General features: G+C 41.5%; 1 protein-coding gene across 3 annotated transcripts in view; it reads left to right on the plus strand.

The window, feature by feature from the left end:
• The window catches only part of SHOC2 (SHOC2 leucine rich repeat scaffold protein), a 48,108-nt gene extending 21,570 nt beyond the window's left edge, over positions 1 to 26,538 (plus strand). For all 3 annotated transcript variants that reach the window (XM_075611850.1, XM_075611853.1, XM_075611851.1), the window contains exons 3-9: positions 6,383 to 6,520; positions 15,432 to 15,562; positions 17,391 to 17,579; positions 19,849 to 19,971; positions 20,328 to 20,465; positions 21,810 to 21,927; positions 22,108 to 26,538. In XM_075611850.1, coding sequence (XP_075467965.1) covers positions 6,383 to 6,520; positions 15,432 to 15,562; positions 17,391 to 17,579; positions 19,849 to 19,971; positions 20,328 to 20,465; positions 21,810 to 21,927; positions 22,108 to 22,316 — 1,046 coding nt within the window. In that variant the 3' untranslated portion in view covers positions 22,317 to 26,538. The remainder of the gene's footprint in view (positions 1 to 6,382; positions 6,521 to 15,431; positions 15,563 to 17,390; positions 17,580 to 19,848; positions 19,972 to 20,327; positions 20,466 to 21,809; positions 21,928 to 22,107) is intronic.
• Positions 26,539 to 27,002: the final 464 nt, after the last annotated feature.

Below are 27,002 nucleotides of genomic sequence, written 5' to 3' on the forward strand. Positions count from 1 at the left end.
GAGAAGCCTGGGAATCTCACATTGGGCCATGAGAACCCCCATCTCACGACTGCTTGTCAACTCTGACCCTTGTTGGTTAGCAGAATAGCCAGGTGGGCTTTTTCTCTCTCTACCTATCTGGATATTTAATTACAAAGGTTTAAAGGCATTTTAGGATCTTTCATGGTGCATAATATCAATTTTGATTTTTTGTTTTGCATAGTGCTGCATTGTTTATCCTATGTAGATGGTTTGAAGAGAAGTCTAAAGCATTTTTTATTTATTTTTTAGTTGTAGATTGCCACTCTAATTGTAACATGCCTGGAAATTAAGATAAATCACTTTAAACAAGAGGATATAAACCACTTTAGTCAGAGCTTGATGTCCTAAAACCAATAAATGCCCCACTGACCCCCAGTGGTGCGCCAGCCCTGTTGTAAGAACGAGCTAGTGATATAGTCTAGAATATCCAATGTCGTAAAGATTAAACTTCACACGGGAATCTTATTTACACCTTGTTGGTTATTACCCGAGTACTTGTAGAAATTAGTTAGGCCATGTATCTTTTTTTTTTTTTAATTGAAACTCAAATTGTATTGAAGTTTGTCAAGGCAGGGTAGGGATGGGATAAAAAAAAAAAAAAAAAAAAAAGGGTGGGTACAGAAAATAAAACTGGGTGGGGGTAGGGTACAGTTCCAGATACATTCTTACAGAGCAAAATACCATCAAATATTCATATGACAAAGAGAGATCACAGTGCAGTCTGGTGGGAGTAAAATTGACAACCATACGTTTTAGTTGGCAAGTCTCAGCCCTTTCCAACTTCATATCCTGGGGAAGCATCCCAGAGAATCTAGAACTTCAGGGCCTATTTGACCCAAGGTTTTTGGAAGGAAAAATAGAAGTGGACTACCCTGGCCTCTCATTTTACAGCAAAAATGAATGAGGGTTTACTCCTGGTTGGCCCACACCCAGAATCCAAGGCAGCCAGACCTTCTGAAAATCTGAACAGGTGACGTTAAGACTGACCAACTTTTCCATGCAGTAGACTTGCCAAACTTTATTTTTAATTTTGGAAATTGATGGGATTACTGATTGCTTTTAAACCGCCGCCAGTTCATGTCTAGCGGCTGAGGACATGTCTCATGAGAAGATAGTATGGCCTTTTTTTTTTTTAGCAGAAACAACCAGGGGTCCAGAGGGAGATCCAGACCAAAGACTCATTGGGCCCAAAATTTGATTTTAGCCCAATAAGCTGATATCAGCGGGCATCCCCACATCCCTTCAGGCATGTTGATCGGTATCCTGGAATGAACTTGGAAAGCCTCATGGCATTTTCTCTGATAGTGACACACATGGAGGATATGGCCACCGCCAAGAAAATATCATCCCAATCCTCCAAATCTAATTCCTCCCCCAGGATTCCTTCCAGTTTCCACTGGGACATATATTTCAATTTTTGGTGTGGGGGGCTCAAAAGCAACCATAAAGGTTTGATATTAGTCCTGACGTATCTCTGTCCTCTGGGCAGAGGGTCTCAAATCGTGTAAGAGAACCAGGGGGCTGGGTTTTATTATAAAAAGCTTTTAGTTGAAGATACTGAAGGAAATGGATATTCGGGATAGCTTTTTCTTTGTTAAAATATTCGAAGGGTTTAGGAGATCCGTCTGCACCCACGTCCCTTAGGCCTGGGACCCGGTGCGCCCGGCGGCGCGGGCGGCCACACGCGAGTTCCCCACCAGCAGGAGAATCCTGCGGAGCCGGTCCCGGTCCCCCCTGGCTGCACAGCTTACTACACGCTGTGGCGCGTCAGCCGCTACGGGATACAAGAGAATGGTGATCCCTAGCGTTGACGCGTCACATGGTGTGGCTGTAAGCCAATGGGGAGGGGAGGCTTCGGGAGGAGGAGAGGCTTCGGGGAGCGGGGAGGAGTGTGGAGTGAAGCAGCCTGCGTGCCTGTCTGTGTGTGTGTGTATGTGTGTGTATGAGTGCCTGCATGTGTGTGTGTGTGCCTGTCTGTGTGTATGTGTGTTGCTTTACTTGCCTTCAATCAGCAGCCCGAGCCGTTACCTTCAATCAGCAGCCCGAGCCGTGGGGGGGGGGGGGGAGAGTAGCGGGTCCCTCCGCTCAAGCCACGCCCCCCTCCCGGTCAAGCCTCCCACTCCCGCCCACCTCCCGCTCCCTACAGACCACATATCGCGGTCTGTGTATGTCAGCGCCCTGCCTGTCTGCAGTGCGGGCGCGCTGACTCTGGGAGCGGGGCCTTAGCATAAGTCTCGTAACACCTGCTACTCCCCAGCTCTCAAACCTGTTGCAACCTAATTCTGGACCAAAGTCTGGATAATCATAAAGTGGAGTGATTAGGGATCAACGTGTTGAGAAGCTATCTAACAGACCGAGACCCAAAATTTGAGAGTGGGCTATAATTTGACTGGATTGGACGATATCGGGACTCTTCGACACGGGCCCACAACAGATTACTTGGCTCGACAGGTGCGACCAGGTCAGATTCTTAAAATACCCAACGTCTGTGGGCTGGATTAGAGTGCCATAACACTAGCTGGCTGGACTGGCCGCTTTGTAATATGAAAGACACGGGAGACCCAAGCCTCCTGTCTGGTTTGGTATATTTAGAATTTGCTTACTTATCCCGGGCTTTTTTTCCTCCAGATACATTTATTTATGATTGGAGATTCTTAAAGTCCCCCGGGACCAATGGTACAGGCAGGGTTTGGAAGAGGTACAAAAGGTGGGGCAATAGATTCATTTTTATACTGTGAATGCTGCTTATCCACAAGATGCTGTGGTTGGACCATGACCTGATGTCCACTTCTAGAGCTTTCAGAACCCCTGGGTAGTTTTCCAGGTACAGGGAGCCAAAATCCTTTGTTATAAATACCCCTAAGTATTTGATCGCTACCGGCTGACACTTAAAATCAAAATTTAGGGCAATCAGTTTAACCTGGTCTTTAGGAAAATTATTGTTTAGCGCTTCGGATTTATTGCGATTAATTTTGAATCTGGAAATTTCCCTGAAATGAGAGGGTGGTGTACAAGTTGGGAAGCGAGGTCAGAGGTTTAGTCTGGGCCGTGTATTTTTGTTGCTTTAGTGCAATATATTTAGGGATTCCGGTTTTAACAAAACAAACCCTCATAAAACGGCACCATCCTGATCGTTGGGGGGTAGGGGGCAGGGGGAATTGATTTAAAACGATGAAGCCTGGAGAAATAGCATTTTGCTGCTGATTCATTTGTATGATTCATTTGCAAAATATCCCACAATGATGACTGGTATTCAAATGAAAGAAGTTAGATGTACCACATGTAAAACTCTGAACGTTTGTAGAAGCCTAGTCCTGTTGTCACATGTGCGATGAGAACTTCATCTTGGGAGTTAAATATAAAACCTGATGTAATCGCCATTTTCTGTTCCTCAGGGCTGACCCTGATATGATGACGTTGGTTCCTTCAGTGAAGGATAAGAAATTTCTGTTTACATAAAATAGACGCACAGTGCCAGAGTTTTAAGATTACTTCATCATTTCCAGAAGCTGGATTTCTTATTCAGTAATGTATCTGAAACACTGAAGATTGTAGAAAAACCTAAATGTCCCTACTACAGGTCATTGACACTGCAGCAGTTAATTGATATTGTCAGCCCATCTTAAGTGTAAACATCACAAAAGGGGAATTTGTCTAAATTATTTGAAACACTTTGTTTCAGTGCTCAAGATTACAAATTGTCTCGTTTTGTTTAATTGTCCAAGCTAACCTCTGGGCAACGTCGGATGAAACCCTGAGACAGAACGATCACTTATTTAGAAGCACAATTCTATCCCACAATGCACGACAGAGGTTTTTTTTTGTCAATTTGATCACAAATGAAGGTACAGAGGGTTTTGTGAAGACATACAAATTTTAAATGGAAGAAGGGAAGAATGGGAAATTGAAACAAGGTGTCGAGGGGACAAGGGATGCCACGGCTCCTTATCGTAACCATGGTAGCTTTTCCATCACTTGGCAGGGAAAGATTGCTGCTTAACTCTGCTGCTACTTCGGACTTAAGGAACAGCTCGGTGGTAAAATCGCTACTTTTCAATTGGGTAAATCCCAGTGTCGGCTCTTCGTGACATTGATCAAGTCACTTTATCCCCCTGTACCTCAGGCTCCAGAATTTAGATTGTAAACTCTACAGAGCCAGAAGTCATACCTGCAAAAATATGTATGTACCACTCTGTGTAAACTATATCAGAAAGAAAATATTACATTCTTGAGGTGTCACCTATGTAGACATCTTGTTTTTATAATGGCCGTGTTACTTATTAAAGAAGGTGATTCTATAATGTACAGCAGGCTCTTCCGCACTCTATGTATGTTGTCGGACCGAAAGTCTATTTAAAAAATAAAAAGCATGCACCTTTCACATAAATATACAAGCAATGGGTGGACCAGGGATTCTGTAACATGGGCAATTTATAACGGAGAGATGAATAACACGGACTGAGCCACCATATTATGTATTTTGTCTCCTGAGCAGCTTCAGACTAGTGATTTGCCATTTAGTATGGTTGATTTTTAAAATCTATTTATCACATGGAATAATAGGTGTGAGTGCATGCACCTTCAGGCCTGTTTTAAAACGGCTGTTTTGCAAGAATATCTTCCTGGCCACTTCAACACTCCTGCAGCCGCAGTGGGTTGCAGAGCAGAGCAAAGCATCGCAGCGCCTTCCTTGAGCAGTTGCGTGGATGTGAACGATAATGACATAAAAAATAAAAAAAAATAGAATTTCCAACAATGATGTAACTTGTTCTAGTGGCAGGGTTCCAGTGTTTGATACAGCCTTTGAAATGAGAAAATTCCTGTGCCAAAAGTATTATCGAGCCGCTTTTTAAATGGACGATGACGTGTGGGTTTCAGGGACATACGGAGCATGTAAAACGTTGTTGCACAGAGATGTACACTACAGGACTGTCGCAGTTGAATGAAGAGTCCCCTAAGAATATACTTGCACAGTACAAATTGGAAGTGAGTGAAACCCACAGGATAATGCAATGTGAAATTGCACAATACTGAAGCAGAAGGGCAATCTTCCCCCTCCCCCACCCTCCCCAAGATGAACTTGATAGAACTCTTCTGCACCGCTGGAATGTGGCAGTTACTCAGATGCATCCTATTGGTCCAAATGCAGAACCTCAAACCAGCTAAACAGGCATCCAAGTGTGTCCATGCTGCAGCCTCCGCGGCACACTGAAAGGACTTGCAGTGGAAGTATGCCTGTTTTTATTTTATTTTTTAAGCTCAATGCACTGTATAACACTTCTGCACATCGAGATCATTTGAGAACTAGATGCTGTGAAGTAAAAATACAGTTCATTATCTCTTCCATTGCCTGACGGGCAGTAAAGTTATATGTTGAGCTAAAATAACCACTTTATTAAAACAAAAGCACCACACATTTTCTAAACCACAGAGAATATATTTTGGATCTGGCAGATGGCCCCGATTTGATGTTATGGCACACAAAGTGACAATGCAAAGGCCGTAGAGGCGGCGTCTTGTGGTAACATCCCTGCCTTAGAAATGGGTGAACCCAGTTTTTAAATTCCAGTGTATTTCCCTTTGCCTCACGTTAGATTGCATGCGCCACTGAAAAAGGACTCGAGCCTGGAAATTGTGTAGGTAACAAGACGTTTTATCACACAAGGTTACGCAATGATTATAAAAACCTTCCAGAACATTTAGCCTATTTATTATGTGTCTGCCATTAGTTCACTCTTCACTCCTTCAAGATGAGTCTCCAAACCTTTCTTCTTTCCATCAGGGTATTTTATAGTGTCTAGCTTTTTACCAAAGTAGCATTTAAACTTTGACCTGCGCTTAACTCCTTCAGTGCTAGATTATCCTTGTTGTACCCTTGTTTAGAGACATGCATCTGTTCAGGATTGCGTCAATATAATGGAGCATGAAGACGAGCATGCACTTTATTTTGTCCTGTGCTCTTCTAATATCTTATTCTGTATAAGAATACAATGAGTATTTGAACATTATGGTACAAACTTTTGGGATCAGATTAAGAAGAATTTTGGAAACATTGGAGATGGTTTATGAACAATTTTATCTTGCATTTCAACGACTATTCACATTATCTTCTACATCTTCCTAATATAGTTGGTTAAAAAGCCTGTTTTCATGTACACATTTTAGTGAGCCATGTTCCTTCCTTTTTGTCCTTGTATTTAGAGGGAATTGGCTTATGAGCAAAAGTAATCCTAACCATAATACCACAAATATGTCACAATCCTGGGTACGCCCAGGGATGCATACACCATACAATTGTGTGTGTGTGTATTTATGCTATTGTTTGTTTAGGTTTGTTCAGTTGTATTGTCTGTTTTTCTAGGTGAATTGTGTAACCTCATTACGCTGGATGTCGCTCACAATCAACTCGAGCACCTCCCGAAAGAGATTGGGAGCTGCACTCAAATCACCAACTTGGACCTGCAGCACAATGAGCTTCTGGACCTCCCAGAAACAATAGGTAATGGCAGTGAACTGGACAGTGGGGAAAAGTGTCTTTGACCTTTTCTATTTTAGCGGGTGTTAGATTAGAACCACGAGCCGTTTGGGGGGGGGGGGGGGGTAGAAAAGGGGATTTTTTTCTCTCTTTATATTTTCATACAACCTACGGTTACTAAAAAAAGAAAATACAAGTAAAGTTAAAATGATTACAATACCAAGTCTACATTATTAATGGAAATCAAAGTTGGTATGCAATTATTCTGAGTCTGTGAAACGTTGAGCTTCTGGATCCTTGTGTTGGCCATTGAACGTAAGATTGTAGAAGTGAACCACTGTATGTTGGAATTTATCAGGGAAGAGTGTTTTTCTAAATGTCGCATAGCAAAATCCGATCAATGTTGGACTAAGAATAATGGTTTTTCCATTGAACAAGTATAGTTTTTATTGGTAGGGAACCCAAAATATAAAATTAATCTTTTACATGTTTATTTCTTAAGGCATTTTCAGAATGATAAACGTGTGATTGGGTGCAGGCTGCTGCATTGTAATACTAGGCAAGCTTCATTTGGTGACATTAATTTGAACAAGGGTTGTTGCTGTTGAAAGCTGCAATCCCTCAATGTTTACAACTTTTTTTTGGTTTGGTTAAGGAACCCCATGTGAAATTCTGAGGAAACCCAACCCTCTCTAGTAGCGCGCCTGACATCCGATACATTGTACATTCTTCTGTATTTGGTAGAATTTCAAAATGACGTCAAAATTACAGGGAACCCTCTAGGGATGCCCGGGGAAACCCAAGGGTTCCTAGGAACCCTGGTTGAAAAACACTGGTTTACAGACTTGGTACCTACCAGCAACTAAAAATGTCTGTCAAATCTTGTGGGCCAATAGGAAACGTAAGGTTATTTATTGCAGTTTTTTTTCTTTTTGACAATCGTTTTAAACCCTTTTTAAATAACTTAAAAAAAAAAAAATGGGAAGTAACACCGGAAAGTATCCCCAGAATCAAGGGGACCCCGAATGTAAAAATGGTAAGGTTCAGATTCGGTAGACCCAGAGATATCTTCCGATCAGATGTCTCCCAAGATACGTGCCATGTGCACTTTTTTTTTCCACTTCAAATTTTCTTTATTGGGGTCAAAAATTCTGACATATCACATCCCATTGTATTACATCACCCCAATAATATTTTTTTATCGCAAACATGCGGCTATTATAACTTCTCCAGTATGAAACAGGGACCGTACATATAGGACAAACAAGACAAACCAGACTACGGACAGGGGAGGGTGGGGTCTTCTCCAGGTATTCCTGTTGACGTGTAGCCGCTTACAAGCTTCTTTTCCTTTTAGATATCTCTTTTTATCATATTGCCTCGATCCCTAGTTTGTCGCATTAACTCTATAGAATTGGCGCGTTGGGTTACTACCCAGGGGGCTGTCACCTACCTGTTCATCACTATTTGTCGTCTGGTCTCTGACCTCCAGAGGAGAATGCGTCTGCAACTATTATAGCAGGATTGCGGTGGCATCCACCCCAGGGATGTCTGTCTGTGCCAGCCAAGGCGACCGGACTTTTAGAAAGTTTGTGCCGGTGTCATTAACCAAACTCGTTAATTGTTCCATCCGGCAAACGTGCCAAATCCGATTTCGAATCTTGGGGATAGCTAGGATTACTGGCTGCTTCCATAATGCTGCAATCTCGCATCTAGTGGCTATTGCAAAATGCGCGATTAGTTTATGCGTCGCATTTGGCATACCCTGGATCCGTCTGCCCAGCAGGAACAACCACGGGTCCAGGGGGATCTCCCAACCGAGAATCCTCTGTAACCAATCTCTAATCTGTTCCCAAATCGGGACCACTTTTGTGCAGGACCACAGCATGTGTTGCAGGTCGGCCGCCTCCCCGCACTGTTTTGGGCAGAGCGGGGAGTAGCCCTTAACAAATTTAGCTAGTCTAGTTGGGGTGTAGTACCACCGCATCAGGACCTTATACGCGTTCTCCTTTAGTGTGGTACAGATGGAGCTTTTAGCTGCTGCTTGTGTGATTTGTTCCCATTCCTCGTCCTCTAATGTCTCCCCTAAGTCTGTCTCCCACTGACGAATATAGTGCAACCGGGTCTCGCTTGTCTTTTTCGGACAGACCACTTCCCTGTACATCCTAGATGTGAGTCCCCTTGTGTCCGTGTCTCTGGAACACAGCTGCTCAAAATTAGTGCGTTTTGGTCTAATTGGGGTTTTGTTGTAGAAATCCCTGATCTGGAGGTACCTAAAAAATTCTGTATTTGGGATATTCTTTGCGGATTTAATTTGCTCAAATGATTGTATATGTATCCTGCCCTCCAGACATGTGCACTTTTTGGAAATGTTAAAGATTGCTGCTGGTGTCATCCAGTAAGAACCCATAGCCAAACCCCCCTTACTCCCCCCTTCCCCCCCTCCCTGATTACATTGTGGCATTCTATTGTACATGGGGGACTGAAGCCTATTTGGTGGTCCGAGGTAAATGTAATAAAGGGGTTGGGGGATTGCTGCTTTAAGGAAGATTTGCTTTGTCCTGTTTTTTAGCGCATTCTATTTACAAAAAATGAAACCTCACTGCCAGAGCAGCCTGCAGCACGTCGCTCTGTAATGTATTGTGGTCTGCCAAGAAGGGGTTACAGAACGATTCTCCACCACTTATGAGGCTAAAGAGTAAGGGGGAGGGGGTTGTGTTAAATCTGCATTGACCAGATGGTGAGATGAAATGAATGTTTATTTAAACTGTAATGTTGGCTTCACAGTTTATCGTCTCTGTTGCTGGGAAAGTTAAGACCCATGCAGCTGCAAGTAAAGTGCGTATTGACTACTATGAAAAATATTAGTTGGTGCATGTATACAGACGCACAGACACACAACAGCACTGCTGATAATGGTTAACGTTATGTATGCTGTCTCTGCAATTGTAACAAATGGAGATAATCACCTAGTCATGTTACTGTAGGTCTCTACATTTTCAGGGTTACAATGTAAAATGAGTTCACCAGTTAAGATCCGAAACCTTGACCGTATAATCTTACTCCATAGTTTGCAGAAAACGTGTGATAGTGAAGTGTGTGCCTTAAATGTAATAATGCATAAAACAAACAGTTGGTGATTTTTGGATTCTTTGGAAATTCAGGAGCATTTTCAAGAATTTAACCCGTTTCATATAGGGCAGTGCAAGGCAGTGGGTGAATTTGCCGGTAGGGCGGCAGGTGGGTGAATTTGCCGGTAGGGCGGCGGTGGGTGGCTTTGCCAGTAGGGCAGCGGCTGGCAGTGGGTGGCTTTGCAAGTAGGGCAGGGGCGGGAGGTGCTCTGATGTCATAATAAAAGGGAGTGTTTGTAGCAACATCTGAAGCTGCGTTTGAATGATTTATAACGCACTCGTTATATCGCACAGGCTGTAAAGCTGTTAGTGTTTCCATCCTGGACTTAGAAGTTTAGGCGTTGGTCCTTCTTTAAATGGCGTGTTGCTTTCAAGGCTACAAACCTGATTAAAACCATAACCTGTTATTGTGTTCTAAATGTCCTCGTAATTTCTTCTTGCGATTTTAGAGAAGTGCGGTTTTGAAAACACATAGATGTTCAGTAGCGACAGTTGTGGTTGCAACACGTTAAAATTGAGTGTAGTGTCAACATGCTTAAATCTTTGGAGCCCTGTTATAGTAGTGCAGTGTTGTCTTAAGAGCCAGACATTTAACACCTAAACCAGGGGTGCTCAACTCAGTCCTCAAGCGGGGTGGTATGTGTCTTGAGGACTGGAGTTGAGCACCCGCCCTAAACCATATAAACATTTTTCCAAGTGTGAGTTTTTAAAAAATTTTTTTTTTTTACTTTATGCCTGAAATATTAACTGCACAAATACCATGGTGCTTTTGTAATGGGGTTGTTGGGTGTTTAAAGCTAGAGGAGAAACCAATAGTTATTGTGGGTGAGGTTTTCTAAAAACTTGCAGTAGTCCCTTTTTAACAAATATTTTGTATTAATGTTTCTCAGACAGGAGACAATCAAAAAAACCTAGTGTGCGAACAAAGGTTCCTAAAAGAAAAAAACACACTATGGAATAAGTTGGACCATATCCCTTTAAACTGATATATTTTACAAGAAGCAGAGTAAAGCAAGAACATGTTTTTGTATACAGAATACTCTACCTCTGGCAAACACACAACCTTTCAGGTCAGTCTAAGGCACCCTAACATGACACAGAATCCTGGTTGAGAAACGATGGAGGACTTTCTGTAGCATTATTGTGTTAGGAGACTTGTTGTTTGGTTGAAAGATCTATATTATGCAAGCAGGTTGTGTGATCTCTTGTTAACCTCAGATCTGGGAGCTGCTGTCAGATAGCAAGCTGTGGCTTGAAATGTCTAAGCATATTTTGCATGGACTTTTACAAGGTATGAGCTTTGTGGGATGGATTACAAATAGCTAGTTTCTAGTGTAGCTTCCATTATACAGTATTATGGTATATGGGTAATCCATAAAATACTGAGTGGTACTTTACACAAGGTTGTACAATATTTTTTAAAAATTTTTTTTGTCATAATACATCATGATCTTTTGGGTGGAAAGAAGGTTCAATCGATTCCACTCCCTATGGGCCACATTCAGTCTGCTGAGAAACAGTCGTCTTTGGGAAGATTTAAGATCCATTAGTTTCGGTCATGGCATATAAGCCATTTCTGGGAGTACTTTGCGATACCTTACACAATTTGCAGTATCTATACAGACTCCTAAATGCCTTTTTTTTCTGCAGTAAACCCTATGATGGGTACAATAAATATGCAAATATTCCTCAGAATAACTGTTTCTGAAGCATTGTTTACCATCTCTTTTGGAGCCCTTTTACAAATAGCTTGACACTACTTCTTTTTTTTTTTTGTTTGTTTATTTTCAGGGAAATTTGTTCCAATCAAGTAAAAAATGCACCCCTTTTTAAGAAAAAAGGAAGGGAAGATCTCCAGTTTTCAGCAAAATAAACAAAAACAATTAGTTTGATTCAAAGTCGTTTGATTCATATTCTCCGTTTTTATTTATTCCTCGCACTTTTCAGGCTGTCAGCTCTTCTAATCACATGCAAGCCCTTTCTTCGTGTCTGAGACAGTCTGTCGATGTAATGAACGTTTTACACCATTAATCTTTTCCCTTGTTGGGTGTTTCATATTTAATAAGCGTTGAGTGTAGCTGTAGCTTGCCAAACCCTGCCTCCTCACAGCTCGCATTGTTCGGGAGTGCAGACACTTAAGCAGGCCATAATCAAACCCAGCAGATGCACGACTCCTAATCTGTTAGCAGGGTGCGGAGAATGTGGGGGGAGGCTCTGTAAAATCCCAGTCGCCTGCTCATGCGTGTTCATAAGTGGAGACTTCCTTTTATTAGAATAGCAATAAAGTAAAAGCGCTTTATTTTTAATTTCACTTTAATGAAGGTTGGTGTCTAATTTTGAGAGTGACAACTTTGCAAATTAGGACCCAAGAAAACGGACATAAAACGGAAAATTGGCATATTTTAAGGCGTGGAAAGGGGGTCCGGCAGAGCTCAACAGTTAGGCTGTGTTTATAGTTACGGCGACGCAACCGTGTGACGTCAGCCGTCGCCGTTGTAATAGTGATTCCTGGTTATAGTGCGGGAGTCTGTCCAGAGGGCGACGAGGCGTGGATGTGAGCGATTTACCCTCATTGGCTGAACTGCTCACGTGCCGCTGATGTCACTCTGCGATTGCTGAAGTCAAGATCATTTGACTTCCAGCGACCACGTGGCATCGGCTGTCGCACCCACTATGGACACCCATGACGGACTGCATGTATTTGCTACAGCGCTGCTCAATGTCGCAGTCGCCGTAGCCAGTACTATGAACGCAGCCTTATCCTCAGTTCAGCTGCTGGTAAATTAAAATGATAACACTGCCCAGGCCACAAATAAAGCCGCAGCTCCATCTCCCGATGTTGTGACTTTCTGTTGGCCACAGGAGCAAAGGCTGATGCAGACAGCCATGTTGAGATAAAGGTTTAATTTACTGAAAGCAGCACGGTTGAGCTGTGCGGCCCACTCCTCGCCGTAGAGCTGAATAAATTCCGAATTAAACAGAATAGTGCGGCTTTAAATGTTTATGGATGTGTTTTGTTAACCCAAAGAGAGGTACTGCTGGGTAAATGGAATAAATCCTCTGTACATGTAGGGGTGAGCTGTACACACACTCCCCCTCACACTCCCCCTCACACTCCCCCTATCTCTGGACTGTATCCGTAGATCAGGTTACACATTGTTCTGGTACAGAACCCTTTTCTCTGTTACTGTATTAGGCTGAGTCCTTGGTGACTGCAGCCGTGCGGAGGCGTGGTGAGGCTGAGGGAAAGCGGGTGCTTTCCCTGGCCTTAGTTTGCGCGCCGTCGGGGGGTGGGTGGGGCGGGCCAGTGACGTCACGGAGCTGGTTCGCCCTCATTGGGCGAACCGCTCACGTGACCGGCCCTGCGCTCCCGTGAGCGCGCAAACTAAAAATTGTATAAGGCCGTCGAATGCCACTCATAAATTGATATCACATTTAGCAACCGCCACCAGATGTGAGATTGCAGCACTGTGGAAGAACCGGATGTACCAATTTTACCCAAAATCAGGAACAGAATTTGGTTTGTGTGCCGGATGGAACAGTTGACGAGTCTGGTTAACGACTCCGGCTCAAATTTTCTAAAAGTCTGGTCGCCTTGGTTGACCCAGACAGACATCCCGGGGGTAGATGTTACCACAATTTTGCAATGATAATTATAAATGCAAACAAATCTACGTAAGTACCAGCACTCACTGTCTAATGGCTAAATGATGAAAACAGTTGTAATGCAGAATAAACATTTAATAATAAAACAAACCAGAAATAAATCAAATGTGTTTGCAGAAACCAGTATCACAAATGGGCATGTCACAGAGTGAGGGGTGGGGGGGGGGTTGGGAAGGAAAAGGGAAAAAAAACATGAAACACAAGGAATATACACAAATTAATGGAGAACGGCAAGTATGCTAGGGGGGCAACGTTTCGAGGGACTACCTCTTCATCTGGCCCATTCCCCCTGGTCCAAAAGGTCCCAGAGGTACTTCCCTAAGCCTCCCTTACCCTATAACTGGTCAAATCAGACACCCCTGAAAATAGATAGCAAACATACAGTGTAGGCTAAATACAGCTAAACAGCTAATAGCAGGGAAGCAAGAATCCACTATAGTTAATGTCAGTAGTTCAAGTACTACCAGAAACTGTGTGCAATGGTACAGTAAAGGCTGAACACAGCCTGCAAGAAAGCAGCTTGCAAAGAAGCACCAGGAGTCCACAACAGTCAATGTAAGATTAATGGCAATAGCAAATGAAGACAGTAATCAAAACCCTGTATTTAGCCTACACTGTATGTTTGCTATCTATTTTCAGAGGTGTCTGATTTGACCAGTTATAGGGGAAGGGAGGCTTAGGGAAGTACCTCTGGGACCTTTTGGACCAGGGGGAATGGGCCAGATGAAGAGGTAGTCCCTCTAAACGTTGCCCCCCTAGCATACTTGCCGTTCTCCATTTTTTGTGTATATTCCTTGTGTTTCATGTTTTTTTCCCCCTTTCCTTCCCCCCCCCCCACCCCTCACTTTGTGACATGCCCATTTGTGATACTGGTTTCTGCAAACACATTTGATTTATTTCTGGTTTGTTTTATTATTAAATCTTTATTCTGCATTACAACTGTTTTCATCATTTAGCCATTAGACAGTGAGTGCTGGTACTTACGTAGATTTGTTAGTATTATACAGGGGAATAAGGGTCCCCTTTGGTTCCGTGCACCCTGCAATTGCATTAATTTAACATCATCAGAGTGCTGTCTATCGTCCCCCTTTTACCCTTTGATAATTATAAATGCGTTCTCCATTGACCAAATGGATCCTTGACCACATAGCGACCAGGAGACCTTGAGGTGCAAGGGAGCTCAACGAGGAAGGGCCACTCCTAGCGGCAGAGCAGTAGACCCGTCAATCTATTATAAGTAATATACCGGTAGAAAGGTGGGAGAAGAGAGCCGCATCCATCCGTTAACAAGGTTGCTTCCTGGACCTCCCCCCACCCCGACACCCTGAAGTCACGTCTGTTTGTTTAAGTCTGTCACGTTCAGTGTATTGGAAATAAGGAAATGGTGAAGTTACAAGAGCAAATGGATTGTGTTATTATGTACGCACCGGAACACCTAATAAAATTACAGTTATATAAAAAATAAAAAAATAAATTGTATATGACCTACGCCTGCGGACGCGGGCGCGAGCCCCTGCTAAAGCCGCTCTCATTGCGGCTGCAGGGGCTCACTGACAAGCGTCTGCGCGCCTCAGCATAGGCCCTGGACTCAGCCTTAGATTGCAAATTCTTGAAGGCAAGGAATCATTGTGATACTCTAGTCGGTACAGTACTGCAGCGAAACAAAACATTACAAATAAAACATGTCTGCAAATGTTCATACACATCCATGCAATTTGTCAGCAGTTTTAGTGAACTCTTATCTGCTTACTCCACAGAGTATACTACATAATGTTGTGCATATTAAGTGATTTCCTGAGTTAAGTGCTGTTTGGCCTGCAAAGATTATTATCAGCATACAGAAGAGTAAACTCCACATCAACACAGAGACAGCACAAGGCATTCTACAGCAGGGAGTGTTTGGGGAAAAAACACAACGCAAAAAAAGCAAAATACGAATGCTTGAAAAAAGCACAACAAACAATACAAACCTTCTCAAAAAAACAGATCCAAAGCGAACAGCCTGTAGACAAATTAGCTCTAACCTGATACTTTATCTTACAAAAATAGCCTTTTCATGTAAAACATTCTGCCCTTTGCTTTTACTTGCATTGCAGCTTATGAAAATAGTAATAATTAAGCTGGGTTGTCACCTGCAGGAAACCTCTCCAGCCTGAGTCGACTGGGCTTGCGGTACAACAGGCTTTCGGCGATACCCAAGTCCTTGGCAAAATGCAGCGAGCTGGATGAGCTGAATCTGGAGAACAACAACATTTCGACTTTACCCGAGGTGAGCTATGTAAACACACAAGTGGAATCCAGGATACACACAACACCCAGCACAAGGTCATTCGAAGGTTCCCCATGCAGTTACTGTGTTTTGCACCCACTTGAGGTATATGTTCAATGAAGAAATTAAGATGTATTATACATATACTAGGTCTCTTCACCTCCTTTAAATATGTAAGTATTTGTCTCCATTTTGAAGTGCTCTGGTATACGCGTATTGTTGCATACACCATGCGTTCCGCTGCTTGTGGATGGAAGCATATCCCCAAGAAAGATTTGTTGCAATGATTCCAATAATGCAATTGAGATCACAATAGCAGCAATGTGTTTAATAATCTCTACAGATATGTTGGTGTAGTATTCATACCTGCCCCCCAAAAATTGTATCAGCAGTTTGATCAAATCCTGTTTTTTGCATTTCTATATCTGTTCGTGCTTTGACATCATAGTGCAATATTAGAATGGTGACTAGAAATGGCCACCATGAATCCTTATCACACGGACCTGTATTTGGCAAACTACTGGGTTTTACTCTGAAACGGGATTGGAATAATTAAGCCAAAGTAAAAACGGTTTGCATCAGAAACAAAATGCCAAGCTAAAGTGACAATTACTAGGTTTAGCATTTAAATAAGTTAGCAGGTTTAACGAGCAGTAAAATGTACCAGATTGAGGTTTGGCAAAGTACATCAAAAATATATTCAATAACAGGAGTAGAAAATCGCCTATAAAAGTAGTTAACTAACCTATATTTTATTCTGTAAGATTTTAAATACCGTAGGTAGTAATTCCACACCACACCTATTTTATTATCATTTTATTTCATATAGTGCTTTTGTCCCAATGGGACTCACAGCGTGTCACAATTGCAGTATAGCACGTGGTTTTGCAGACGCAGTCCCTGCCCAGATAAGCTTACAATCTATGATTTTGGTGCCTGAGGCACAGGGAGATAAAGTCAATTGGAAATAATTCAGGGTTTTGCCGTGAGCACTTCATAAAAGCAGAATATTGGATATATCTTGCCTTTCCCGATGTGTTAAAATTTTTTTTTAATTTATTGTTGGCCTGCGTTAGCAATGTGTTAACTTAAATTTCTATTGAAGATGCCACCGTGTATATACCCTCACCACTCACACAATTTTTTCACTGACTCTGCATTATTAAAATAACTGGTACAAAGCTCTCAGTTCCCAGCGCAGAAAGGGTTAAATGAGCATGCTGTCACATTCCATTTACAGGAGAGGCAAAGAGAAAAGAGCTTTAAGTGGGTGTAATTGTAACAGCAACAGTGTTCAAAGCCAGTTGGGAAGACTCTTGTTGCAGTATGACAAAGGGTTACCGTATCATTGTTGTGAACGAGAAGTGATGGCACACATTACATTTGTACATAGCCATTGGTACACTAACATTTTCAAATCATTAACCACTTCACTCTTGGAGTGACTACAACAAATACAAGTCTTTGAACAGTTGCTGCACCTGATGCAAAGTCAGGCCCAAATTTAGTTTTAAAATATATTTTTAATTCTCCACAAACTCATTTGCATGTCACACAGGTCAGTATTTCATGTTTGAATAACTTGTACCATTTTACCTACATGTAATTTTAGCTTTTCTGCTGCCTTATTGCCTCCCTATATAAACCTCTCTGGCTGAAGGAAGCTCCGTGAGTTACGGTGCGGAGTTTGAAGAAGGGCCCCTGGTTCAGATCCCAGTATCGTTTTTTTCTTGGACCTTTTTTATATCCTTGTGCCTCATTGTAAGCTTTACGGGACAGGGACTTCCATGTGCGCTATGTAAGAAAATCAATCTTCTATTCTCTGCAGGGTCTCCTGTCCAGCCTAGCGAACCTGACCAGCTTAACTCTGGCCAGGAACTGCTTCCAGTCCTATCCTGTAGGGGGGCCGTCGCAATTCTCAACCATCTACTCTCTCAATATGGAGCATAATCGCATTAATAAAATCCCTTTTGGAATTTTTTCAAGAGCTAAAGTATTAAGCAAGCTGAACATGAAGGTAAGTTTTGTTCAGTTAAGCTTGGTGTATAGGTTTTCTTTAGAGATTCTACAGTCGATAATATCAAGTGCTCACACTATCACATTTTGTCGCTGTACAAATGTCATGTTCTAATGTTACTTTATATTTGGCTAAATATAGAGATGTGGTTTTGCTATAGCTAATATAGAGCAGTATTGGGTATTACAATCTTCTAACATTATAAAAACAGTACGTATCCACCATTGTATATTCCACTAAATAAACTTTCTCTAATGGAAGAAACCAGTACAGTAGGACTTTACAAGCCACACAGAATTACATTTAATAAGAGCACATTACACACTGTGTAATAGAAAATGACATTCCAGCTCCAGTTTCAGTTACATTTTGCATCTTAAAACAGTCAACTCAAGAATATTTATTTAGACATAAGATGCAGAAAACAAAAATGAACTTGCATTTGTCGGGCATCTAATCTGCCCTTTGTCGGGTCTCTTATCTATACGGGTATTATCAATCATGGCCCACAACCTCCACAGAACATTCATAACTGCTGCTGCTCCCTCCTTTTGGTCCTGTCTAACTAGGGATGCTCCTTATTGCAATAACCATATTTGTTTCACCTTTTTCTGTACCATGTCTCAGGCATGTAAGAACGCAAGATATTAATATATCAATGTAGCGGTTCTTGATTTAAAAAAAAATTAAAAATGTATCAAGTAGTAATTGCTTTACGGATGAGGAATGGTGATCTGATTGAGGACATAGCGTAAATAAGCAATTACAAAGCAGTATTTTACATCGGGGCTAAAATGTCCCTGTTGTGAAGATGAGAAGACGCCACAGAGGATTCTTCTTCCTTTTACTCTAGCACAAAGAAATGATCACACATTTTGATTACAGATGTCGATGTTTTTAATGGGATTTGAAGCAGATTGCCAAATTGTCCTGAAGCAATATCCATAACCTTAGTGATCTCAATGCCATAAAAAATGTATTTAGTGTTTAAAAGGATGGTGCCCTCTCTTCAAACAGCGGGGTTGTAAAATTACAGCAGGGTACCATCTGTGTTTAACTGCGGTTCAGAATCAACCTCTGTCTATTCATACGTGTGATGGGAGCAAAGTATTTTACTTTGGACCTCCCAGCTGCTCTAAACGCAGTGGTGGATCGGCTAACACTTCGGTTTAATTGGTGTGAAGTTTACCGCTCCTTGTCCAATTAACAATGTTTTGTTCACCCGTTCCAGAGTGAGCGTTTATTGTTCCTTCTGTTAAAGGGATGGTGTTCTCACATTTACACAGGTTAGCTGCTGCCGTGAAAGATGTGAAACCACAGAGTAGTTTAATTCCGTATTTACTTCAGGAACGATGGATTGCACCTGAAACCATGTTTGGGGAACCAGGGTTTATAGCTTGTCAGAGAATTTGTCCTGAACTCTACATTCATATTTTAGCTTATTTCGGAATGTGTATATAATACAAAACAGTTCAATGTTGCATTTCATTATCATAGAGATTATTAATGTTTCAATAAAATAGAAATACTTGATTTAGGTGCTAATCAGCCGGATTAAATCTATTGAGCATGGCACTGCCATTAGTTTATATTAGTACTGTCCCCTTTAATCTTCAATATTAAACTGGAATAGTAGAAACCTTTCTTACAGTGTTTTATGTATTCTGTAGCTTTAATTATTAGTGCTCCAGTTGTGTTTATTTTTTTTTAATTAAGCCGTTGTCTGGCTTGCTGTCTCACATGTGAGAAATCTCACTTTGCACTGTTTAAAACGGCAATCCAAGCGTGTTGTGTTTTTTTTCTTTTCCTTAACACAGGATTGAAGCCGGGGGTCTTAGAATCTGAACCTCTAAATTCAATTCCAGGGACCCCCTGCTTCCGGTAATACTTACCTCCGTAGGGGGTGTCGGTAGCCGCTCGCCTCAACTACCAGGGTTCACGTAATAGCAGAGTTTGAAAGCTCCTGCACCCTGCGGGACAATAAGCTGTGATGTCATCAGGTCCAGCTTCCTATTGGCATGTGATGCGGAGCATGAAACTTTGCTGTGATACCAGCACCCACTTTTGTGGTCTATCTCTGGAAGCGTGGGGTCCCTGGAGCTAAAATTAATGTAGCTCGGCTCCGGAGACCCCTGCTTTAATCGTGTAAAAAATAAATAAATCTAAAAAACAAAAATACCGGGTTGGATCACTCCTCTTAAAGGGAAATGTTGGCTTTGTTTAGAAATCGCTTCACTTTGTGTTAAACTGATTTTTAATCCCATGACAGGATAATCAGCTGACCTCCCTCCCCTTGGATTTTGGGACCTGGACAAGTATGGTTGAGTTAAACTTGGCCACCAATCAGTTAACAAAGATCCCTGAGGATGTGTCTGGTCTGGTTTCTATTGAGGTATGATGACTGTACACATTGGGCTGTAAATTTAAAGTACTTGCAATCCAGAGATTTTATTTTGTAGAGTTTTGTAGAGTCAAGGTGCAAATAATTGTGAGGTTATTTACTTTTCAGTCCTTAATAAGAACCCCCCCCCGTTGCATTGTAATGATGTTTGTAGTATATAGAAACGTTGCACAGTTTCTTTACATCTCAAGCACAGGTAAAATGAAACTTGTATAACTCCTCAATCTGAAGAGGGCTGTGTCAGTCTCTCTGACTTGGGGGAAGTCCTGTGCTTGCAGAGTGCGTTTCAGGGCTGCGGTGATTGGAATCTTCTCCCACTACAAGCCACATGCGTATCTCTCTTGCAGGTCCTAGTTCTGTCGAACAACCTTTTGAAGAAGCTCCCTCACGGTATTGGGAACCTGCGCAAGTTAAGGGAGCTGGACCTAGAGGAAAACAAGTTGGAGTCTCTGCCTAACGAGATCGCTTATTTGAAAGACCTACAGGTACAGTTACTGAATGTTTGACAAATCCAGAACATTCCCTTAAACCTTCTCGTGCCAGAGAGGCACATCACCAGAGCGCCACACACTGTGATCGTGTGAAGCGGCTCTTCACTGATGCAAATGGACGAGTCGTCTCCACGGTTCCTCGTCTGGCTAACTCCACGGCAGCGCAGAACGCCATCTCCCCATAATTTTTTTACAGATCATGACGTAGCTACTACGCCACGAGACCCCGGGAGGACCCGACCTTATAGCGAGAGCTGTCATGGGGTATTTCAGGGGCTGAAGCAGCCCCTCTCCTACATTTCATAAGGAAACATATTTACAAAGCGGTTCTGGTGGGTAAGAAAGGGACTAAAACCTTCCAGTACACAGTGACGGACACCACTCTTAACTGTACTGTGTAATTTCCCCACGCCTGTTCCAGTCTCCCACATCACACCGATATTAGATGTGTCAGTGAGCCACCATGTCCTCGTATAAACTTATGGGAAATTCCTGTTTTGATTGAATTTTGAAAGCTTAACTGGCTGCATTACATAGTGTGTATAGAAAGAAACCTAATAAAGAGCAGAGAAGGAGGTACACAGGTTGAAAAGGGGCATATGTCCATAAAGTTCATCCTATGCTAAATTTAGACGACAGTTACTTTATCCTATATTTGTACTTGGTGTGTGCGGAAGGGAAACGTCAAAAAAAAAAAAATCCCATATGGGAGAATTTGGATTTCTCCACTTGGATAAATTAACTAAATGACTTGTCTTTCTGAAATTATTACCTGCCTATATCGTGTGTGTGTTCGTTATTACCCATCTCTTATGGTTTTCTTTTTTTAGAATATTGTACAGCCAAGGCCCGATTTAAAGCAGCAATATTGTGTGTGTCTTTATATTTGTATTTATTTATTACGGGTTTGCAGCAGGGGGTCTCTGGAGCTGAACCCCATTCATTTCAGCTCCGGTGACCCCCTGCTTACAGAGATACCTGTCTATGTAGTGGTGCCGGTATCCTTACAGGCAGAAACATGGTGTTCCTTAATCTAATGGCGGGTTAAATGTCACACTGGCCAATAGGAAGCCATGATGTCATCTGGTGCGTTTCCTATTTTCCCGCATGACCTGCACCGTTAAACTCCGCACAGATACCCGCACCCCCTATGGAGGCAAGTATATCTGGAAGCATGGGGTCCCCAGAGCTAAAATTAATATGCTTCATCTCCGGAGACCCCCTGCTTCAATCCTGCATTAAAAAAATATTTATTTAAGTTGACCCGTATGGCTGTTTTAAGCACAACAGCTTTTATTATGTGCAACTTTGAACTTTTTTTGTTTTTTTCCGCTTCAGAAATTGGTCCTAACGAATAACCAGTTAACGACCTTGCCAAGAGGCATCGGGCACCTTACAAACCTGACCCACCTCGGCCTGGGAGAAAACCTACTCACCCACCTCCCAGAGGAAATAGGTAAGCATTAGGTTACCAGTATGACAGAATCTTTACCAAGCTGGGACTATACATTTCTACGGTGCATGCGTTCTAACATATCCATTTTCTGTGGAAGGAGGAGGATCTCGATGCTAACATGTCAGCACAAAACTACAACGTGCATTAACATATATGCTGTTTTCTTGCCACCTTGCACAGGTACACTGGAGAATCTGGAGGAGTTGTATCTGAACGATAACCCCAACTTGCACAGCCTGCCCTTCGAGCTGGCCCTGTGCAGCAAACTGTCAATCATGAGTATTGAGAACTGTCCCCTCAGCCACCTGCCGCCTCAGATTGTTGCTGGGGGTCCCTCCTTCATTATTCAGTTCCTGAAGATGCAGGGACCTTATCGTGCCATGGTCTAATGCAAGTCAGATGTCCCATACACTGTACAAAATGCATTCATGTTGTGTTAATATATATATATCTATATCTAGACAAGGATGTAGATATAGATATATAAATAATATATATATATGTATATGTAATGAAAGGCAAATTTATTCAGACTGCATTGTGTTTCTGCTAATAGAGGAATCATAGCCATTTAGATTTTTTTTTTTAATTATGTAAAAAAAAAAAAAGATTTGCTTCTCGGAGCTTTTTTTTTGCTGAATGTTTTTTTTTTTTTTTTTTTTGATGGGGGGTGGGTGGGGGTCATAGTAATCTGAAATGCCAGTTCAGTGCAAATCGGTTGCCACTGTATTTGGCAGTGATCACAATTGACGGAAAACTATAGCTATGTTATTGGCGGACCGTTGCTTATTTTGTAAAACTTAAATGTGGCCGGTTTTTGATGACCTATTCCCCTTCACCTCAGATCTTCATGTATATGTCCCATCTGTCCAGTTCCCTGATTTTGGGTGTCATTAACTTATTTTTATTTTTTAATTTGTAACCAGGTTTTTTTTTATATTGTTTACAGTTGGGGTGAATCACTGTATTTTTATTGGGTTTTGATTCTTGCTCTGTTTTAATCAACCACATCTAAGGTTTTTATGCTTTTGGTGGAAAACGACAAAGCAATTGGGCAGTTTTGTGTTCTATATATATCACGTGACATTTTGCAATGCATCGCCATTCCACTAGCAGAAAAAGGGTGAAGATGTTGAGATGTTTTCCCCCGACGCGGTGGACATAACATATCAAAGTTGAGCCTTTTGGGTTCTTGTCCGTTTTGTATCAAAGTAATTATATGTAAATAACTCTTTCCCAATAAAGGGTGGGTTGTAAGATTTGCCAACTGCAGGATGGTAAAAAGGTAACCCCAGTCTTTTTTATATCATTACTGGGTCATAAGATGTAGTAAGTGATTTCCAAAACTACTCCCCACCCCTGTACAACACATGAATGTCTTTAACACTGCAATATGTAACTATCCGTGTACAATGGTTTCATATCTTGACTTGCCTTGTACACCTTTCTGTAAGTGAACTTAAAGATGTAGTTAATGCTTCTGTGTGTGTACTTTCTCCAGGGAAATACAAATTGCTATCAAATTCTGCTGGCCAATGGGAAGCTGCAAATTTATCAGTTGTGGCTTCCTATTGGATGGCCACTTTAAATAATTTAAATCCTATTTTTTTTTTAAAAAAAGCAAAAAAAAACACACGAAATTACACCAGTAAGTATCTCGGAACGCGCGTGATCACCGGAGCTGAGAATAGTTAGGCAGGGCTGCTGCTTTAAAACGCAACAGACAAAGCTTTACTTAAAAAAAAAAAAAAAAAATTAATCTCTGGTGGTTGGTACCTAGAACAAAAGAAACAAAGTCCCAGTGCTACATCCAACTTCACATATTATATTGTTAAATTTGTTTCTCTTCTCATAAGAAAGGGTCATTTAGTTCAATTCTTTGGCCAAAGCACTTTAAGCCTACACCAACTTCACGTTATGGCCCATCTGTAGGTCCTAACACTGCAGCACCTGCAGAAAGCTCTCATTGCTGCTCTCAGGGGGGGAGAGTTGTCTTTAATATACTGGTCATTTACAGGTGCTTAGCAAGAGCTGTAATTAAAAAGGGGGGATGTGTGAGCTTGGAAACTGGGGGTCGCAAACCTCCTACTTTCTTTACCAACTGAAATTAACAAACACACACACAGACTCTGCAAACTTTGCTATCAAAGTCTGTTCACTGGGCTGAATTGTTACTGACCTGAAAAGTTCCCCTCATTCCTACGACCAATCTTTTAGGCAACCCCATTATGCTCCCAAAGTGAACCCCACAAAACTTGCTCACTTGGCCTCGTCCTTGCTTGTGCTATTTTCCACAAGTGTTTGTCTCACATATATTATTGCCAACACTGATGTCAAGTACTTTGTTGCCTTCCACACCAGAGATATGGGCTCCTTACGGGAGGTTGGAAGGTGGCTGCACCATGCATTGCCTGTTGTTTTTGTGGCCTTGCATGTTTTAACGTAGATTAAGCAAAAGGTGGTTGAGGACATTTGGAACATGTGCTCCTGCAAGAGCTGAAATGCCAAACACCTGAAATATGGGTATCAAAAACGACAAATTCTGCATGCATCTTAACCAGTTCAGCATCATGTGTGCCAGCTCCGTCACAGACGGCAAGGATTGTTTTTATCTAGGCTGTAACACGTCTTCTCCTTTCTCACCGACCCCAGACTATCGTTCATGGAGTGATTACACCACTGTTCTCTCCCAGGTCCTCATAAGGAACAGAATAGCGTAGGCCTGTCAGTTGCTATTCTGTTTGAGTAGAGTTTCATTAATGTTTCTGGCTTCAGTGTTGGCTCTTGGTCTGTAATAAGATATGTTTTTGATTGATCCTCTCTACTGCCAAAACGGGGGGAAAAGGTGGTATTCCCTTTTTTTAGTCCAGGGAGCCCAAATCTTGCTAATTTTGGTCCTACTTCATTGACAGCAAAGTGTAACTTCTAGTTACTGAAATTTGCTGAATTTTTTAGATGGTCAAATGTTACAACTACAAATGAACTGAAAGATCTAAAAATAAATCTATGCAAAAAATTAATTTCATATATGCTTTTATTAAGGTGACAAACATGAAATGCCAATGTAAAGTATTTGAGATGGAATTTATGGTTCGGAATGTTAATGTTTTAGTTACAAAGTATTTTTTTTTTTTTTGAGGAATGGAATATTAATAGAGCAGTGTTTCTCAGATGGCGACCGAAGGCGTTTCAAGCCTGTATCTGTACTGTTCCCCGCAGGGAAAAAATAGGATGTGATTTCACTTTGAAAGATTTTGCATTACATTTAAAGTAATAGAAACATAAAGCTGTATCATCACATAAAGAAACACTGTTCTGATAACAGTAGTTAAATGCATTTCTATATGTAACATTTAGTAGTGTTGTGGTTTTTTTGTTTTAAACCAGTTTTAACGACCTGTTTTGCTACAGCAGATATATCATGTAAATAGAAAGTTGAGAAACACTGTAGCTCAGGGGCGGCCAACTGCAGTCCTCAAGGACCAGCGGGTCAGGTTTTCAGTACAGATGGCTCAGACAGTGGTAGAGTGAGCCACCTATGCTGAAGAGATCTTGAGACCATTGAGGACTCGTATTGCTCACCCCTGATTTATACCATTGTATAAATGTAATGTTAGAAAAAAATACTGATCTTAACAAGCCACCCCAGAAGAAGGGACTTAAATTGGACTTTTTTGACCAAGCAAAAGATGTTTCCGGCAATGAAACATGACACGGAGTGAATGCCTGGGAATTTCCAAATCATTTTACATTTTTTTCTCCAACAACTTAATAAATGGTTTGTGACTACTTTTACTCTTGCATACTTTTTCTGTTTAATAAACCCTTTCAGTGGTGTCCAATTATAAAGTAGCATTACCAGCTAAATTGGATACCCCTTTTTTTTCACCTTATAAAGTTGTCAGCTTTTGAAATCTGGGAATATTTTGTCTGCAGCCACAAATAACTTGGAAATGAAAATACTACCGAATGATTTTGGTATGGATGGACCCAATACTGGATGTCTCCATGTTCATTCCTCCCCGACCTCTAACAGCTGGCACTCCACTTCTGGCGTCTTTCCCCTTTGTTATTGATGTTGGGACGCTGATGGGGAGGAGAATTCTGCAAGAACAAGAGCACTGGAATCTTTTTAGCGTAAACGGCGCATCTATGAACACGACACTGTTTTTCCTCTCTGTTCTTCTGCTTTAACGTTTACCCGCTGTGAAAAAGCAACGATTTCATGTAAAGCAGGTGATATAAAACCTGGTGCATAACTTTGCTGTACAAATATTGATGTCATGGTTGATTTCTTGTATGAAAGGTGTCGGGTGTGTGGGTATTTCTGCCTTTTAAGTGTGTGCATTTTGTATCTTTATACATCTAGCTTTACGTTTTTGTAAAGGAAATGTATTCTGCTTATCTCTACATTGCTGTTCACGTGTTAAATATATCCATGCAGACGCAAGCATGATTTCAAATGCAGCTGATCTTGAATGTACTGTTAACTTATTTGCATTACTGTCTGACCAATGCAAATGCCCTCGGGCATATGAGTGGGTACATGTCTGGAATGGAGGAGATATCAAATAAATGTTAAGGTATTAGGGCCTTCTGCTTACAAAAGAATTCTCATTTTGTGCCTTTTATTAAAGGAAAGGGGAGGGAAAAAAATGAAAATATCCGATTCTGTGGAACAGAAGCAGTATTGGTCTTCGTGGGCGTAATATAATTCATGGACCAAAATTAAAACTCTTTGCAAAGTGTGTGTCCTCCAAGTGATTATCAATAGTTAGATCACCTAATCATATGAAAAGTTATGATACTGAATCTTTAACCTGAATGACAGGGTACAAGATATGTAATCTACCCCATGGCTTGGTTAAAGTATTATGGAAGCTGTTGTTCATTTCTCTCTCCCCCCCCCTGCTTACACCCCTTCAAATTTTAATGCGTTTAATTGATATTTAGGGGAACTGCTGGTGTAGGGTCATTCATACAAATTAAAGCAAAGCAATTCTGCAATCCAATAATTTTATTATAGTAGTCCTACTTAGGTAGGTATATCTATATCCCTCCCACATCCTTATTGG

Source organism: Ascaphus truei, chromosome 8, assembly GCF_040206685.1.
Source record: "Ascaphus truei isolate aAscTru1 chromosome 8, aAscTru1.hap1, whole genome shotgun sequence".
Taxonomy (NCBI): domain Eukaryota; kingdom Metazoa; phylum Chordata; class Amphibia; order Anura; family Ascaphidae; genus Ascaphus; species Ascaphus truei.